Source organism: Struthio camelus, chromosome 9, assembly GCF_040807025.1.
Source record: "Struthio camelus isolate bStrCam1 chromosome 9, bStrCam1.hap1, whole genome shotgun sequence".
Lineage (NCBI taxonomy): Eukaryota > Metazoa > Chordata > Aves > Struthioniformes > Struthionidae > Struthio > Struthio camelus.
Genome location: NC_090950.1, coordinates 15420126 through 15437297, shown reverse-complemented (window position 1 = coordinate 15437297; position 17172 = coordinate 15420126). Strand labels below are relative to the sequence as shown.

Below are 17172 nucleotides of genomic sequence, written 5' to 3'. Positions count from 1 at the left end.
AGATATGCAGCCGACTAAATTGCTGCTTAACTTGGGCTTATAATTCTGCCCCCGGCTTGAGTTTTCACCTCAGCAAAAGAAAAATAATTTTTGTTCCGTTCGTAAATGTTTCACAGAAATACATACTGCAGGACTATACTATAAAAATTCAATCATCTTTAAAATTGCTTTGAGCTCAGCACTGAAAAGGGCTATATAAGCTCAAAGAGCATTAGTAATTGTTGTTCTCAGTGTTTTGAAAGCCAGAGGTAGAAGCGGAGCACAATGGCACTACCATTGTGTGTAGTGGTACTGGATTTCAGTATTCAGTGCAGTTTTCAACCTGTACTGGTCAAACTTGAATCGTTATATTTTAGCATACAGGCAACAGTAGTCTTAACTCAGATGTATTGAAATGTCAACAATTAAAATAATTGGAACAATGATTTGATTTGCCTTTCTTTAGGTGCTCACCTGCCAGAGGTTATCGTCTGCCATCAAGTGCCTTAATTAATTTGTCTCATGGTAATCGGTCAGAAATGGGAAATCAAAAACTGACGGCCATAGTTAAACCCCAGCCAGCTGTAAATAACTACAATTCATACACGTCTGATCTATCATCTGTATGTTCACAAAAAGTGCATCTGGGAGGTCTCAACCATTCTCCTCGCTCCCTTTTTGTTCCTACTCAAGTAAGCGTTTTCTGTTTAAACCAGTGTTTTTTCCACAGAACCTGGGTTATGACTGTGGTTGTTATCCTTGTTGGCACTGGCAATTTCATTTGTAAGTTAATAATTCAGCGTATGCAGGTAACCCTTGTTTCTGATACATTAGTTCGTACAATAGTGAAAGTGACCAGAAGTTCCTGATTGAGAGCTGTTTTGTTTTATTGAGTAGCTCCGTCTGGGTTTGCAAGAAGCAGTCAGTCCACAGAGGTGGGACCACAGTTGTTACTAATAGTTTGTTTTGGCAGAGATGCAGTCATTTTTTTAACGCTGTGTTCCAGGTAATGTTTCCGGTAGACCAAGCTTGTATGCTAACTCAGAAAGAGAACACATGATTTTCATGTCTGTTTGCTTCTTGGTACTGACTTGTTTCATTTGAAAATATAGTAAAGCAAGAAAAATGCCAAAGAGGTGAATTGGGGTCTCTCATTGGTTTAATTAAACTTTTTTTTTTTTTTATTAAGTTGTTTCTGGAGGGGGGAAAAAAAAAGCTTAATGGGTAACATCACGTGGCTATTTGTGTGTTTCAGAAGAATTGTCTCGTGTTTTGTAAGTCTGTAGAAGAAAAAGTGTTTTCCAAAAGAGAATTTAAGCAATGAAACACTTCTCCTCTTCTTCTTTTTTTCCCCCCCCCACCCCACCTCCCTTTAGCAGCTGAGTGGAAGGCAGCATTACAATCTCAGGGCTGAAAATCAGGGCAACTCCAGTTCACCCCAGAAAGGATCATTTTTGAGTGGAAATCAGAAAAATAAAGTGAGTGTTCCCGTTCATTTAGTATTAGAGCTGAACGTCTTAATATTTATTTTGGCCCGCTATTTAGAGCGAGAGTCCTTTTCTCGTGATTAACAGGTAGCATTGTTTTCTTACATCAGATGCTGTGAATCAGGTACAGACTGGGGCAGAACTTGTCCAGGTTTTTGAACGAGTGATTTCCTGTGTTACTTCATTTAGATACTAGATTTTCAAAATGGCTGTTATTTACATAGCTGGGCTTCAGTTCTGTGGTAACCTGCCTATGAGTTTATTAAGCAGTTGAACCTGCCTGATTAGTGCTTACAAAATAAGGCATTAATAATAAATTTTTAAGAATACTACTAATCTGAGAACATGCTTTTGAAACCATTTTGAGTCATCATCTTAGTTTGATTATGCTCAGTGATCTTTTCCATGTTGATAACTTCTACAAATTGTAAGCGAACATAACCAGACCAATCTCAAACCAAACTGAGCTGATTAGAATTTAAGAGTGATTCTTTGGAAAAGTGGTACTATAAATACATTGTAGCCCACTTTCAGAATTAAATACCTGCAAGTTCTTCTAGTGTCAGTATGAAAATAATCTGTCATCTGAGCGCAGTTAACCTTGGGCGCTTGGATCTTAAGAATGTCTTTGTATATGTTTATCTGTTCAAATGCTGTGGTTACAGGTGCTGAGTTGTTGGGATGTTCTTTTTCTTATTTTACCAGGCACAGAGTAAGCAAGATGATGAATTCTGCAGCATATGGCAATCACTGCAGGGTTCTGGGAAATCTTACCACATTCAACAAAGCATGCACGAGAAGGTTAGTATAAAAACTTTAAACAGCTCCGTGGGGTTCAGAATACAAATGTAGTTAATTTTATACATCAGTTCATCATGTTGAAAAACTTTCCCGTTAGTGTTGAAGATTAGCCTTCTGAATCAAGGTATTGGTACCCAGGGTACGCATAGCTCTGAAAAGAAGTAATAATAAAGGACTAATATGTAAATGACAGATGTGTAACCTACTGGTTAAGGTTAGATTTTTGAATTCCTAGGGTGCAGTCCTACCTCAGGAAATCAAGCTGGGAACTGGCAATCAGTTCTACAAGCCAGGCTTCAATGAGAGCAGCCTTAAAGGCCAGCAAAGAAAACAGGAGCCATACAAAAAGTGTAAGTACTATAATTAGAAACTTTGGGGAAATTTACTTGCTTATCTGACTTTCACTGAGATAGCTATTGAGTTTTGTAGTTATTGACAGAAAATAATGTATTACGGTTATATAAGCACTGCATTGCACGTGTTATTGTCAGACACCATTCCTGGTTTGTGTAGTAGGCTATTTCATACTTAATATTGAACACTTTTAACAAACCTCTTCATGATGTTGACTTTCCGTTCACCTGATTAAAAGCCAAGGCTTTCTTCTTTTCTTAAATTTGCTTGCAGACAGTCATATTTCTTAGAGAAAAATAAAATTACAGGTATATTATTGCATACATTTAATCTTTGTTTACTTTATCCTACAAGAAAAGTATGAGAATGGCATTTGATGATGCAAGCATTGAAATTAATGCAACTTGGTGCACTTGTATGGATTTGTTAATCTTGAGTTTTATTATTACAATTTTTAAGATCGTTACAGAGGAATAAGCATACTTTTACATGATTTATTTGTAGTTAAAGAAGATTCTAAAGGTACAAGAAGTGAAAGTCAACCACATAATAAGATATCAAATAAACAGGTAATTTATTCTTCTATACTGAGTAAATGTATTTTTTTTATTTATTTTTTTCGTTTTACTCTGATCTAATTAATCATTCTACAGATTTCTCTTTACTGGGCATTTTAGTTGATTCTTTTGCTAGGTAAATTTTATTTTTAAGGTTTTTTTCCTCTCTCTCTCTCTCTAGAAATTTTGTATGCATAAAGTGAGGGAAACAGCAGAACACATAAAATGATGATATCAAATAATAAGAGCAGCCTTCAGAAGCTTTCTATACCTGTCCTATTTTTTCCTATTCTTCTTAGACACTAAAAGCTGTAGTGTAATGAGAAGATACAAATGGTGGATTTTCAGTAAGCTGAAGTCATTTAACAATATTAGCTTGTGAAAGCTATCTGCAGATGCATTTCTAATACAATGGTATTAGAACTAGTAGTACAGGAGTAATATTCCATAATAAGTGCTGCAGTTTGTTTCAGAATTTTGCAGGATTGAATAAGTACAATGTCAAACTCTTGAAGAGAAATGAAAGTCCCAGTGTGCCTGTAATGCAGAAGGCTTCATTTGATGGTCCCTCTACAGCTGGAAAGGTAGGCTCTAGATAGTTCGTTTTGCTGTACTCTTTGAATAACTTCAGTTTGTAAGCTGTTTTGTTCCATGTTATTCCTGTTGACTCGTGTGCACATTCATGCTATTTGCTATAGCAGATACAAGACAAAGCTGAATAGCCTTCATCATTTTTTAAATAATTTCTTTATTGGTCACTGCTTGTAATTTAGATGCAAAACTTTATCTAGTCTGTGGCTATCTGTTCACGCTCTGACTAGGCATGACTTTGATCTGCCTGAACTCAGAGGAGGGGAAAAAAAGCCTGAATCAGCATACAATTAAGCTTAAACTAATACAGCCTTCCTCTTGCATCTGCCTGTAATATACTGAATTGACCTTTTTTTAATTTGTTTTAAGAAGGACAATGAACTTGAAAGCCTCCTAGCTTCTTTGAAAATTTCCAAAGAAAATGAAGTGCAGACTAACTCCAAGGAAGCCAGAGCTACAAATGAAGAACATCTGTCACCACAGTCATTTGCTATGGTCTGTAAACTGCAGGAATCATTACGTGACAATTTAGCATCTGCTATCTTAGTATCCAAGCTTCTATTTAAAGAAACTCAATGAAACCTCCTATTGCCTTCTTAAACATATTGATGAATTTTTAATCAGCTGTTCTCAAAGAAAATAAACAAAACCTATTTGTTTTTGGTAAGATGCTGTTATCTGTGCTTTGGTAAAATGTAACTGATAGGGTAATAATTGTTGAAATTTTATTTTCGTTTGTGGCATTCACAGAGTTAACTAAGAAGACAGTGCTATCTCAAGACCATCATTTTCCTGAGTGGTTTATTTTTCTTTTAAAGAAAGGAACACAGATGCTCAAAGAAATTTTGAAGATAGACGGCTCTGACCTGGAAGCCAAGAATGAAGTGAAATCCCAAGTTAATGATCTTCCTGTTCCCCCTAGTAGACAGGATTCCCATGGAGCTGCCTTGCAATATAGACAAACGAAAAAAATGGGTATGTTTAGACTTCAGAGCTTCCCCTTACAGTGACAGTTTAGTATGAACTTAACTAACTGGTATTGTACTTACTTTCGGAATGAAGTTAAAACGCCCATCTTTTTCGGTTCTATTTCTTTCGTTCAGAACTGAAAAACTTACAGTATAATCTTCCGGTTTGTATTCAAGTCAGATGTGAAAATACAAGAGAAAAATCATATACTTTGTTTTCTGCTGATAACAAAGTTGCTGCCTTTTCCTGGGAGGAAAAAATTGTGATGTAACTATGTGTGGTTTTGTTTTTGTTTTCCTTTTGTTAGCTGCTTATATGAACAAGCCTCATAGCACTGGTGGCCCCCAGAACGCGTCAGCACTGGAAACTGGAGGTCACCCTTTCGTCGGTCCACAGCCTACACTGTCTACTCCTGTTTCCGAACTTTCTCATATTTGTTCTCTTCTTGGAATGTCACAGCCTGATTTCTCTTTCCTAAAAACACCACAGGTAAAGCTTATTTTTTATAAAAGTTAAAGTTCTTAACTTCATTTCAACTGTCCTATAATAAACGTTTTGACTAGTCACTGGAAACCATCTAAAAGTAAGACCTTAGCTCCTCTTGTTTCCTTTTTCCCAAAGCAATATTGATTAAACATAGTCTCTTTCAGTTTCCAACTCGCTGTTTCTGCAGCATAAATTCTCTCAAAAATCTTATCTCATTTTCCTAGACCATGACAGTTTGTCACATAAAGTTATCCAATGGTTTGTTGGTTCATGGACCGCAGTGTCATTCTGAAACTGAAGCCAAGGAAAAAGCTGCGCTTTTTGCTTTACAGCGATTGGTGAGAACAGCAAAAAAAATCGTTTGAAATCCTTGCATCTCCTTATTGCATTGAGTTTGTTTGTAATGCATCATTTCCCTCTTCAAAGAGCTCCATAGGAGTGAACTTCCCTTTGCCTCCACCTCCACCAGTGTTTCCAAATTATCAACCTCTGGGAGTTCCTGTACCACCTGGATCTATTCCTCCAGTCTTTACACAGCCCCCTCCTGGTAAGCATTTGACTTATGCACGTTTCAAATATTATCACAATTGCCTATAATTGTACCACTTTTTGTATGAAATTGAGTGCCTTCCAGAAAGCAGCATTTTTGGTCTTCCTATACGTAGTTGTACCTCTGAACTGCTTTGAAAAAGGTTCATTAACCTCTTCTCAGGATTCCGCAAATGAATTTACTACAAAAATCACGTAACTGCTAATTATTGCTCCTTCCTTCTTTTCTTCAAGAATGTATCTGTCCATTCACAGAATCACAGAATGGCCAAGGTTGGAAGGGACCTCTGGAGATCATCTAGTCCAACCCCCCTGCTCAAGCAGGGTCCTCTAGAGCATATTGCCCAGGATCACATCCAGACGGGTTTTGAATGTCTCCAGGGAAGGAGACTCCACTACCTCTCTCTCTCTGGGCAACCTGTTCCAATGCTCTGTCACCCTCACAGTGAAGAAGTTTTTTCCCAGGTTTAGGTGGAACTTCCTGTGTTTCAGTTTGTGCCCGTTGCCTCTTGTCCTACTGCTGGGCACCACGGAGAAGAGGCTGGCCTCCTCCTCTTGACACTCCCCCTTCAGATACTTGCACACATTGATGAGATCGCCTCTCAGTCTTCTCTTCTCCAGGCTGAACAGGCCCAGCTCTCTCAGCCTTTCTTCATAGGAGAGATATGTGTTTGTTGATTTTCTCCTTCAAAACAAAAGTGAGCAGTCAGCTGATAGTCCCAATCTAGTATTCATGAGAAGTCTCTTCCTTGATTATCTACATTTTTTTTTGTTTGCCTGAATAGTTAATATTTTTCCATCCATTAGTAATTTTATTTAGAATCAACTTTCAGTGAAGTGCTGCATCACAGTCCTGTTGCACGTTGTCAGCCATTAGCACGGTAAATAACCAAAACTAAATTGTTAAATCCCTGTGGCATTTTTGGTTCTCATCTGTTTTGTATTCTACTAAAGCTCACATCCACAGCTAGTAATTAATGACTCAGCACCACTGTAGTATCCCAGTAACATATACAGCAGCTGCTACATCTCATTCCCCCCCCCCCCCCCGAGTTTTCTATATTGTTGCCTTGTTCCAGAAGGATAGCCCAAACTTCCTTTCTGCTAGTACAGGTCACTCGGGTAGGGATGTGACATCCAGACGAGCTTATGTATGCTTTGAAATGCAAATACAGTGATCCAGGGCTCTCAACTGTGCTATTATCTAGATGCAGTTCCCTAAAAGCAGAACTGTTTTCTTTATGGGTATTTACTTATTCTTAAATAAATATGAAGAATAATAGGCCTTGCTGGAAGGAGAAACAGGGTACTTTGGGTTCTGGGGAGCTGCTATCCTCTTTTTGAGGAAAGAGAGCTAACAGTTATTTATTTTCACAGCTAATATGATGCCTCCATCATCTCACATGTTTGGTCCAGTGTCATGGGGAACTCCAGTGCCTGTTCATGGCAAACATTATTATCCTGGTTCCTATCCAGGAAATGTGCCTCTTGCAGGAACTATACCAGTTGGTACTCACAACCAGTTTATACCTCTGCAGGTAAGTTTGGCAGGTTAGTCTCAAGATTTCTATATTTGTAAAAAGTATCTACATGAAAAATGCAAAGACACCCCCTGTGAAGGATTATTTAGTGTTAGAAAATTGTTATAAAAACTGATATGCATGTTTTTTATAGTGGAATATTTGCAGGGTTTTTTTTTTTTTTTTGAGAATGCCTTCTGTTAAATAATATTTATTTAATTTAAAGGTAACTAAAAAAAGGGCTGCTAGCAAGAAAAACTTTGAGCTCAAGGAGTTTCAGAGTTCCCCTCAAGCTGCACCACTAAAGAATGAACAGCCAGTGTCTTCTGACCACATTCAGCAAGATAGTTCTTCAGCTCCTTTAAAATCTACTCAAGCTGCTCAATCCACTGTTTCATTTCAAGACCATGTGACTACTCCAAGCGTTCCTCATAACAAATCAACACCAAACCCTTCCAGCAAGCGAAAGCCAAGAAAGCTGGCTGTCAATTTTGGCGCACCAAAATCTTCAGAATAAATATGGTAGCTAGGTGGATTTTATCTTTAATTCTTCCCCCAGTGTTATGTTACATCATTTAAAAAAATCAGAAAGCTCTATTAAAATACCAGCCACTTTATATTATAGAATGAAATACATTTTATTTGCTATGCTTTTCAGGTCGTTATGAAAACTATAAAAATTATGTTAAAACTTAATAATTAAATTAACAAAAGCCAGGAAATACTGAGTTAAGGTTACCATGCCATCCATTGTGCCTAGGTTTCTGAACAGTGGCTTACAAACTCTACTGGGTGAGCAGCAATAACAGTGGCAACCCTAATTCAGAATTGCCTTGCTTTTCGGGTGGGATATGGAGCAGTAATAAGTTGGGCATCAAACATTGCTTAGTATGACATTTTGTATTCTAGCTTATTTTTAAATAGAGTAATGACATAAGAAGGAAAAATTATTCAAATGCAGGTTTGATGTTGGCTCTCCAGGTCTTTTTCATCTGAATCAGCATGACTAGAACTTAACTGCAGTGGAACTGCCAAAATTGCTATAACTGTGGACTGCTAGGTTTTATACCAAAGGCCGACAACTTTACAACTTTCAGAATTTAGATGTTATTAGATCTCTAGAATTAGAGTGGAGAAAGTGGCTGCTGATGCAGAACCAGTTCCAGGAGCTTAATTTATAAAATACATTGAATAAAAAATACATCTGCAAATTAGAGTCCTCTCTGGTAAAGTACCTTTAAATTTTTGAGCGAGTAGCTTTATTAATTTCATTGTTTTGGTAAAATAACACAGATATCTACTACAAATCTGCATAGCCCCCTGAAATGCCAGTGGAATCCTGAAATTTTCTAAATTACAAAAATGAGCAGAGTATAAAGATGTCTGTTTGCATAGTATGGCTGTCAAAGTTATGCTTGTTCAGAGTCCATTTTTCCCTCCAACATTCTGTGCCCTGAAACCTTCTCTATGGTATAGTGTTTTGTTTGTTAGATGACTTTTAATATTTATTTTTAATTTTGTGGCAGAAGTTCTGTGTAGCAAAACTGACATTAAATCGTCATAAACTATTAGTGTTAATTCCGTAATAATATCCAGACAAAAAATTGACTTGCTTTTTTGGAGGGAGCTGTGTTTTAAGAAGTAACGCCATTGTGTTTAGTTCATATGGGAGAGAAAAAAAAAAAAAAAGAAGGCTGAAAGGTTTCTGTACTATTTCTAACCCATATGCCTCGGGTTGGTGCTGTTTACTGATGTTTTGCTTGGATCTTGTTTCATTTTCTTCTTTATTCTAATCTGTTCCAGAGAAAATATTTTTTTCTCTAAGCTCAGAAAGCTTAGTAATAAAGCACACTTTAATCTTTAGCGATTCATTTGGTTGCCTCCAAGCAGGTTTCATGTTGGACCTGCAAGTCCATATACTTCAGTTCTCCCCCTACCTTGTTCTTTGCCTCCATTTCTTGGTTTAGAATCAAGACTCACATAATCATCTGATGAGATTTTTTTTTTTAATTCATTTCTTCAAAACAGTTGTTGCCACAGCAGTATTTGTAGGATAGCAGCAAGCCCTGTAAAAAGGACCACAAAGGTAAAAATAAAGCTAAGACATTTTAATTCATTTTATTATCACAAACCTTGTAGAGTAGTTTATATACAGTTTTAAAATACATTGATTGTTGTTTTTTTTCTTTATAGTTGTCTAGTTTTAAGAGGTTTTTGAAGCCATATTCCACGCAGGGAAAGCTGATCTCTTCAGTGATTTATTGTCATCAGTAACGTGATACTGACATGTTGCTGACATGCTAATATTCTAGAAGGGTTTATATGCAATTTAGTTATGAGACGCAGATTGTAGCTGCCCCCTCATCCACATGAATTGTCTGATCACCAGAGAAAAGATCTGTTTAGAAATTCCCATGATGGAGATTAGACTGGATTGGATTCATACGTTGCCTAATCTCCCAGATTCCAATCCCCTTTAAATTTTACCTGTTGTGTCATCATAAAAGTAGTTTATGGTTGGTACAGATACTGTAGTCTCTGCTGAAATTCTGAACTTAAAATTGCAGAATTTCCATATATCTGGATAGCCAGTTTTTGCAGATGAACAAATTTGTGAAGAGGACTATACTCCTAATTCCGGTAAATACAGCAACGTTTTTTCATTAATCAGTTGTTATTTTCAGACTGACTCCCCTGCCTCTTCTCTTGGAAATGCTATATATAGTTTACATAGCTGGTTGAACACTTATTAACTGTAGCTGCTGCGTATTGTGTTAGTCCCCTGCCTTTAGTTTCAATATATTGACTGCCCAGTTGATTAGAGTTTTACATGTCCTGGTACATGTAACATCTGCATTGACCTATGCCATGTCCCCTGTGATTTCAGTTATTTGGTTTTATATTTTAACTATGTGATTGCGTTTAATTCATACAGGTATAAATTTAAGCATTTGTTTTTCTCATAAATATGAAGTATTTTGTAAGCACTGGAATTTTTCATTAGATCTTATACAGAGCAGTATTTTACTAAAAATCCAAAAGGGAAGACTTTTATGTGCGCATTTTTGTAGTTTCTGATTTTTTTTAATAACCTTTCATTGTTTATCTGCCAAGTGAAATGTTTTAAATTTGCCTATGAATGGATACAGAATGTATTTTTTGTGCTGTTTAGTGTAAGTGTGCATTTGCAGATTTTTAGCATGTAGTTGCACAAAGGACTGTGCAAAGATATTTTAAAATATGAATATATGATACACTGAAGGAAAAACATTCATAAGAATTAAATGCTATATAAAACTTTAACGCAATAGAATAATTTTATAAATTGTGTCTGTGTCTGCTTGGATTAAATATTGAAACAAGAAATGTTACTTACTTTCACTGTTTTATTTTCACATATGTACTATATGGGAACTTCTGTATGCTCCAAATTGAAAGCTTCAGATATACGTTAAACGTCATAAAGCCCAGTTTCTGAGGTTCCCAGGAACAGCCACTGCCCACCTCCTCTGAGCTGTTTCTTGATGGCTTTCACCTTCTACTCAGTTAAAGATATGAATTTTGTTCCAAAGGCTGTTGGTCGCTCTGCAGTCAAAAAAAGCATTTAACTATTTACTGATCTTCTGAAATTTCTTTGGCCTCTGTCACCTGTTAGATTAAAAAAGGAAGCAGTGGAAAAGGCAGTGATTACTTTCCAGCAAGTTCAGGGCTAGCGGTTCTTAGCGTGGTGCAAAACCAGCTGATCGCTGAAAAGCCGGAAGAGTCACTAGTATCTGGACGTAAATGACACCCTTACGTGAAGCGTTTTTCTGTACCTGGAGCAAAACACTGCTGAGATTTCTACTGCCGTAGAGTAGGAATAGTGGCATCGTTTTGTAGCAAGGCCTCCAAATGAAGCATGACTAACTGTACGTTACTACAGTGTAATGTGTTTAAATTTCTTAAAGGGAGAAACAGCAAATCATATTTCATAATAAGATTTCACCATCCAAAATATTTTATAATAGCAGGCTTTTAAGGTTCAAAACTGCCCAACTAGTTATGAGTCTTTATTCTTATTTTAGAGAGGGTAATTGAATCTCTTCTCCTTTGTATTGTAATTATATTCCACATGCTGAATTTTGTTCTCTTTGACCAGTAGTCACTTAGGGTGTGTTCAAACTCTACTTGTTATTCCCTTTCAAAACATAATGAGCACTGTAGTCATGCCAGTTCATTTTACTATCTTTAGTTGTGAGTCATGAACTTTGTTAGGATCTCTCTCTCTCTCGCCTACCACAGCGCTGGATTTTCAGATGGAGAGCTGTTACTTTCCATCTCACGATTTATTCAGTGAATTAGCTTGTTTCAAGTCACTAGGAAAGGTTGGAGCACGCTCTGATAGGACCAGTTACTGCAACTTTGTGTAGCAGTAATCTGTATAGAACAACAGTGAAGGATTGGTACATGCGTTCGGGTCATATTACTCAACATGAAGATATCAAGATTCGAGCTTGCATTCCCGGAGCAATCTTTGAATTATTAGTCCATGGACTTCAATAACTTTGTGTGGCAAGTTCTACCTTGTGACTTGTCCTATATACATATAGTGCTACAGAAAATTAAAACAAATTAAAGGAATAATTTTAAAATTTGTCAGTTTGTGCCTAATAAATGAAGTGACACTTCAAAAAATGACGTGACTTTGTTTAGCTTTGTTTAGTTCAGTTAGTTACGATATAGATGACCCCTAGGAGTGAGGAAACCCAAAGAAGGAATGATTGCTTTTATAGTAAAGGGTTGGGTTTTTTTGTTTGAAATGTGATCTCCATATGTATTCCATAATCAGCCTTCCTTACTACTGAGAGACAGTTATGTTCTTCTCTTTCTGCCTCTGGAAAGGGGACACAGTGACACCAAGGGCATAAGGGCAGTCTGAATACACACTCTTGGGCCAAAAGAATCCAAATTCAGGTGCGTGAGGATCCATGAATATTGAGAGTGTAGCTGATATGTATTTCGAAGAATTGGATGTTGTGAGGTAAGTAGTTGTTCATTAACAAAAGAATCCATAGTTTGAGTACAATGACAGTTTATTGCTGCCAATTTTTGAGGTGTTTACTCTTATTTTTCTGAATTTTAAAAACTTCATGTTTCATTTATGCTTTGAAGGACTGTACAAATCAAAAAACAGAATTAGTCCAAATGTCATCAAGCGCAAACAAGTATTTGAAAGGACAGAGAAGGAATTTTTCAGTGAAACTTTGTTGGGTTTTTTTTTCCAAGTAAAACTTAGTTCAGCATTGCTTTATGAAAGTTGATCATCACCCTTAGTTTTGTATATACTGTAATGAAAAGATAGACAAAGGCTGGCAAACAAAAGTCAACATACAATTTCTGTGCCAGTAACAATAGCAACAAATTTCAAAATCAGCAACCTTTAGCATGTTGAGGCTACAGGGTGAAGGAAGAAAAAATGCGATTCCAATGAAGGTAAGCGGTCTCTGTGAAAGTAACCTGTGCACGCCTGAGGGGATAAAACAGACATTAAGTATTACATTTAATATTAGCTCCTGATGTTTCTGCCAGTACATGTTTCTTTGAAACTGTTGAAACACTTTGACAGTCCTGTGAATCTTAATTCAGCAATATAAATGGAAAACACCGTAGGCTGCTGAAGCCTCTGAGTTGACTGAGCTTGCATTTAGATGGTTTGTTCTTCCTTTCTTTTTTTTCTGTTTCAGATTTGTCCTTCCCCCACCTCTTTTTTTTTTTTTTTTTAATGATAAAGTTTTACTGAATCAGCAGTTCTGAGGTACTTTTTCACCCCTTTAGCCCCCAGCGTATCCGTTGTCTTTTCCTTCTACTTAAGCTTCACTGATGGCCATTTACCTCTATTTTTAGACCCTTTCTGTGAGTTTCCAAAGTTTGAAATCTGTGTTCTTTTTAAAGAGTGTTCAGCCCTGGACTTTCTAGGTCCAAATGACCATTTCTCGCTTTATTCAAATACGTACATGTGTGTGTGTACCTGTGCGCACACACACACATGCACATATATATATATATATAGGACTCTTTCTGTTTTTTTCAAAGCTGCTCATAGTTCTGTCATTTATCACTTTCAGTCCTCATCACAATTTCTGTTTCAGCACAAATTCCTTATGTCCGTCATCCTCTAGGTGTCTCTTTATCTTGTATACGGATATTGCATGACCCCAAATAAGAAGCAGGAGTTGGTAAGGATGGATTAAAAATGCAGGGAAATAATTGAACAATTACAAAATCAGTATATCGCTTCTTACTTCACTTGCTTTGGCAGATAAACTCTTAAGAGTTGGGTGTGTTAAAACCTTATTGTCCTGAACTCCACCTCAACTTCACTCAAAGGTCACTTCTCTGTGACAGACCTGGCAGAAAGGAAGGCATGCTTGTGCCTCAGGCACTTGAATACCAAACTGAACGTATGCAGGCACAGTTTTGATGTGCAGTTCTCCAGTGAAAATGCTGGTTTAACCAGTCTCGTGTTACTTGTTCCCCCTTGACTGTGCAGATCTGCTTAGTTTGGCCACATTATGAACCATACTGAGGTATTCTTCTGACTGAAACTCTTTTCCCCGTGTTATTTTTCAGCTCGATGAGTTCACCGTGGAGCCGCAGGAAAAGGTGTGTTGCTACAAGAGTTAGCAGTATGAGCGTGGGATTGTTCAGCAAGACTGGGACTGCTTAAGAAACATCCCCATCACTGCCTAAAACTCAAATCACCCATGAAGCTAAAATGCTAGATGACCTGATGTTATTGTATGTGATTCTTTCTGTTAACTTCAAGGAGAGTGGTAACTTCTGGCAGGGGAGCAGGAGGAACTGCTGAGGATGATCATGCTAAATTATTACAGCAAAATTTGCCAAAAGCTCATCACTTTCGTTTTGGGTCGTCTGATAAGTTCCCAGGCAAGGCATAAAGAATGATGCCTGTGGGCTGCACAGCCAATGGAGAGAGAGAAATTAGTGGGCTGTTGCTTATGCAAATGAAAATCGGTTGAAGATACTGAGGTCAAGCCACATAGTGTGTTAAAACTCAGAATTGTTAGAGCTGAAGAAGTAAAATGCCAAACAAGAGTTTGGAGCAGCAGTGGAAGGGCAGATGCATCTTACAAAGTACAGCTAAGGAGGGGAACATAGAGGAAAAGCATGAGTTACAAGCTTTGGGTCTTGCTCTCCTAGATTTCAGTAGCTGAAATCCTGTTAGCTTGGCAGGTGGCAAGTTTGATTCGTACCAGTAGCCTGAGGGCAAGAGAACTGGCTCCTATGTAACGGCCGCACAGTAGAAATGCGTCCGAGAGTACCTTAAAAAACAATTGTTGAAATTATTTCCTGTTCCAAATACATTTTAATTAATAATTTGGAAAGGTCCCAGTCATAGAGAACGTCAAGGTAGCTCTCTTTCTAATAGTTGGGATCTTTCGCACTCTCAAGGCCTATTTTAATTACAGGAGCAAAATCTCCTGGCTTGGTGTCCTCTGAAGCGTACTTGTTCCTGACTGAAACAGGCTGAGCATGATGACATAGCTCACAAATACTCGGTGTAAATTACTCATGAAGCAGGTTTGGTCATCTCTGCCAGAGATGATCTTGTTGTCCCTGATGTTCTGTTGTTTGGCTGGTTTTACTTAGTAACTCCTTTCCTTTGCTGCAGCATTGGACGAGTCCCTGGAGTGCATCCACTCCTTCATTTGATTTGATATTCCAGTAAAAGATAAGACCTATCATACTTTCCAGAGACGAAAGAAACCGAGGATTTCAACCCAGAAGATGCAGAAGTATGGTACATAGCTGCTGCAGTAATTGGTATGTGACTCTAGGTGTGTAAATTCTCTACCTGATGGAATAGTAAAACGGCACGTGCATGCTCATATTTAAACCGGAAGACCAGGATGGCTGCCTCGTAGAGGTTATATGGGCTTGTTCGTCGGTGTGGCAGTGCAGTATAAAATAGCTTTGGAGGCTGTCAGTACATCCTCGCTGCAAATGAATGTGTTCGGGTTTGTGCTAAACTCAGGTTGGGGCTTTGCTCATATTGGTGACTGAAAAACTGTCATCGTTTTTTTTTCTGTGAGCGTGACAGAGATTTTGGGTGAAGAAACAGTGCCTGTGGAGGAATTAAAATATTTATGAAAAAATGATGTAAGCTAATGCCCAGTAAGTCACGTATGGACAGGCTATGTATGTGGGAAAAACTGTTGCCGCCTTTATTGCATTGCTTGTATCACATTGCAATTAGAATAAGAATATAGAATTTATATTTCATAAGTCTCTTCTTGAAGTTGAGCAATTTTAATACATGCTATATAACTGAGATTGTAGGTAGACTGCAGCTACACAAGTTAGGTCACGTTACCATCTTTCCAAAGTTTATATGGTATTCATTCCTTTCCAAGATACATCTAAGTTCTCATTAATATACTGAACAAAGTTTAAGATTGGCATAAAGAAATCAGCTTATGGTCGTTTCCATGCAATACAGTGAATCAGAGGAGTATGTTCTTGTTGCGTTAAGAGCTTGTAAATGGAAAAAAAAAAAAAAAAAAAAAGTAACTGGCACCTGTTTTTTCTTCTTGAAGTCCTGCTTTGTTTTGCAAAGAAATGCCCCCACTTGTATGCGAAAAACATTAAGGATGTCAGGATTTGTTTTCCCTATTTTATTTACGCCTTCTTAGATTTGAATGTTTAGAGAGAATTTTTAGCCTTTTTTTTTTTTTTATCAGCTACACATGTTGAATCTTATTCAGGGAGCTGGCTTTAGGAGTTCTAAATAATTAATTATTACCAAAACTAACAGAAAACTTAAAATAGTTTGAAGAATAATCTCAATCAGATACAATGTACTTGATGCCTTTCTGACATAAATGTGTTAGTTTTCTGTCTTTCTGTAGACTCTTAAAATTTGCAAGACTGAATAAAAGACCTGAGTTTTCAGTAAGAAGGACGAGTCGAAGAGGTGGTGACTTCTAACGAGCTGCTCCTTCAGGAGGGCGGTTAAGGAAGCCGTGGCTGTGGCTGTCTGACCTGCCTGCAGCGCCTCCCGGCTCTCGCCCGTGGGCCGTGGCAAAGGTCGCTGGCGGTGCGCGGTGGGGCATCCATCCCCTCCGTATGCGCTCTCCACTGCCGTTAATATTGCTGGCTTAAAGATGAGAGAACGTCAAGAATGTCGCGCAGAAGGCAGCTTCTTGTAAGGGGCTGAACGAGGGGGAAAATACTTTGCATGCATCTTTTGCTTTTCCTATTCTAATTAATTGAGGGGGTTAAAACTATTTTATTAACTAAATGGGAGTTAAAGCAAAATTCTGTTGACGCGAGCTTGGGGTCCAGCATCCTGGATTTCATTGCCTAAGTGAAACGGGGCCATCTCTTCACTGTTCTTGTGTTCGCTGTTCCAAAACCAGTTTTGTAAAACGTTTCCCTGAACGAAGGAAGGTAAATGGTGCAAGTGAATTTCTGCAAACGAAGTTTTCAGTTTAATCTGCTCCCTGGGTGCAACTCTCAGCCTGCGGGGGCAAATCCCAGGAGCAGCCTGTACCCAGCCGTTGTTGCCAACTACAGGCAGCAGCAGGAGTGGGTTTTTTTCCGTGTGGTCCTGCTCTCAGTAGGGGTTGGGTTTAAACTGCATGTTTGCTCACGGAGGGAGTAAACATGAACGTGGTGATGAGATTTTTCCAGTGGCACTCACTGAATTCTTTTAGAAACCCTTTAAAAGACGGCGACTGGGCGTTTTGTGTGTAACTCTGTTTAGAAATGGCACCGCCTAAACGCTCCTTTTGTTTTGTTTTGCTCCTTCTCCTCCGTTCAGGGTTTTTTCGGGTGGCTCTGAGCGCGCCCTGTCCGCGTCGGCCCAGCGGGCTCCCA

General features: G+C 38.0%; 1 protein-coding gene across 6 annotated transcripts in view; it reads left to right on the top strand.

The window, feature by feature from the left end:
* The window catches only part of XRN1 (5'-3' exoribonuclease 1), a 40497-nt gene extending 28184 nt beyond the window's left edge, over positions 1 to 12313 (top strand). Inside the window, exons 31-44 of one of the 6 annotated variants that reach the window (XM_068955157.1) lie at positions 446 to 671; positions 1356 to 1457; positions 2172 to 2267; positions 2503 to 2617; positions 3126 to 3190; positions 3652 to 3762; positions 4139 to 4264; positions 4588 to 4744; positions 5046 to 5227; positions 5449 to 5562; positions 5651 to 5771; positions 7151 to 7311; positions 9322 to 9379; positions 12145 to 12313. In XM_068955157.1, the coding sequence (XP_068811258.1) occupies positions 446 to 671; positions 1356 to 1457; positions 2172 to 2267; positions 2503 to 2617; positions 3126 to 3190; positions 3652 to 3762; positions 4139 to 4264; positions 4588 to 4744; positions 5046 to 5227; positions 5449 to 5562; positions 5651 to 5771; positions 7151 to 7311; positions 9322 to 9345 (1600 nt within the window). In that variant the 3' untranslated portion in view covers positions 9346 to 9379; positions 12145 to 12313. Of the gene's footprint in view, positions 1 to 445; positions 672 to 1355; positions 1458 to 2171; positions 2268 to 2502; positions 2618 to 3125; positions 3191 to 3651; positions 3763 to 4138; positions 4265 to 4587; positions 4745 to 5045; positions 5228 to 5448; positions 5563 to 5650; positions 5772 to 7150; positions 7312 to 7519; positions 10665 to 12144 lie in introns of those variants that run through there. The other 5 variants (XM_068955156.1, XM_068955155.1, XM_068955154.1 and 2 more) reach the window with 5 other exon arrangements.
* The last annotated feature ends 4859 nt before the right edge of the window (positions 12314 to 17172 follow it).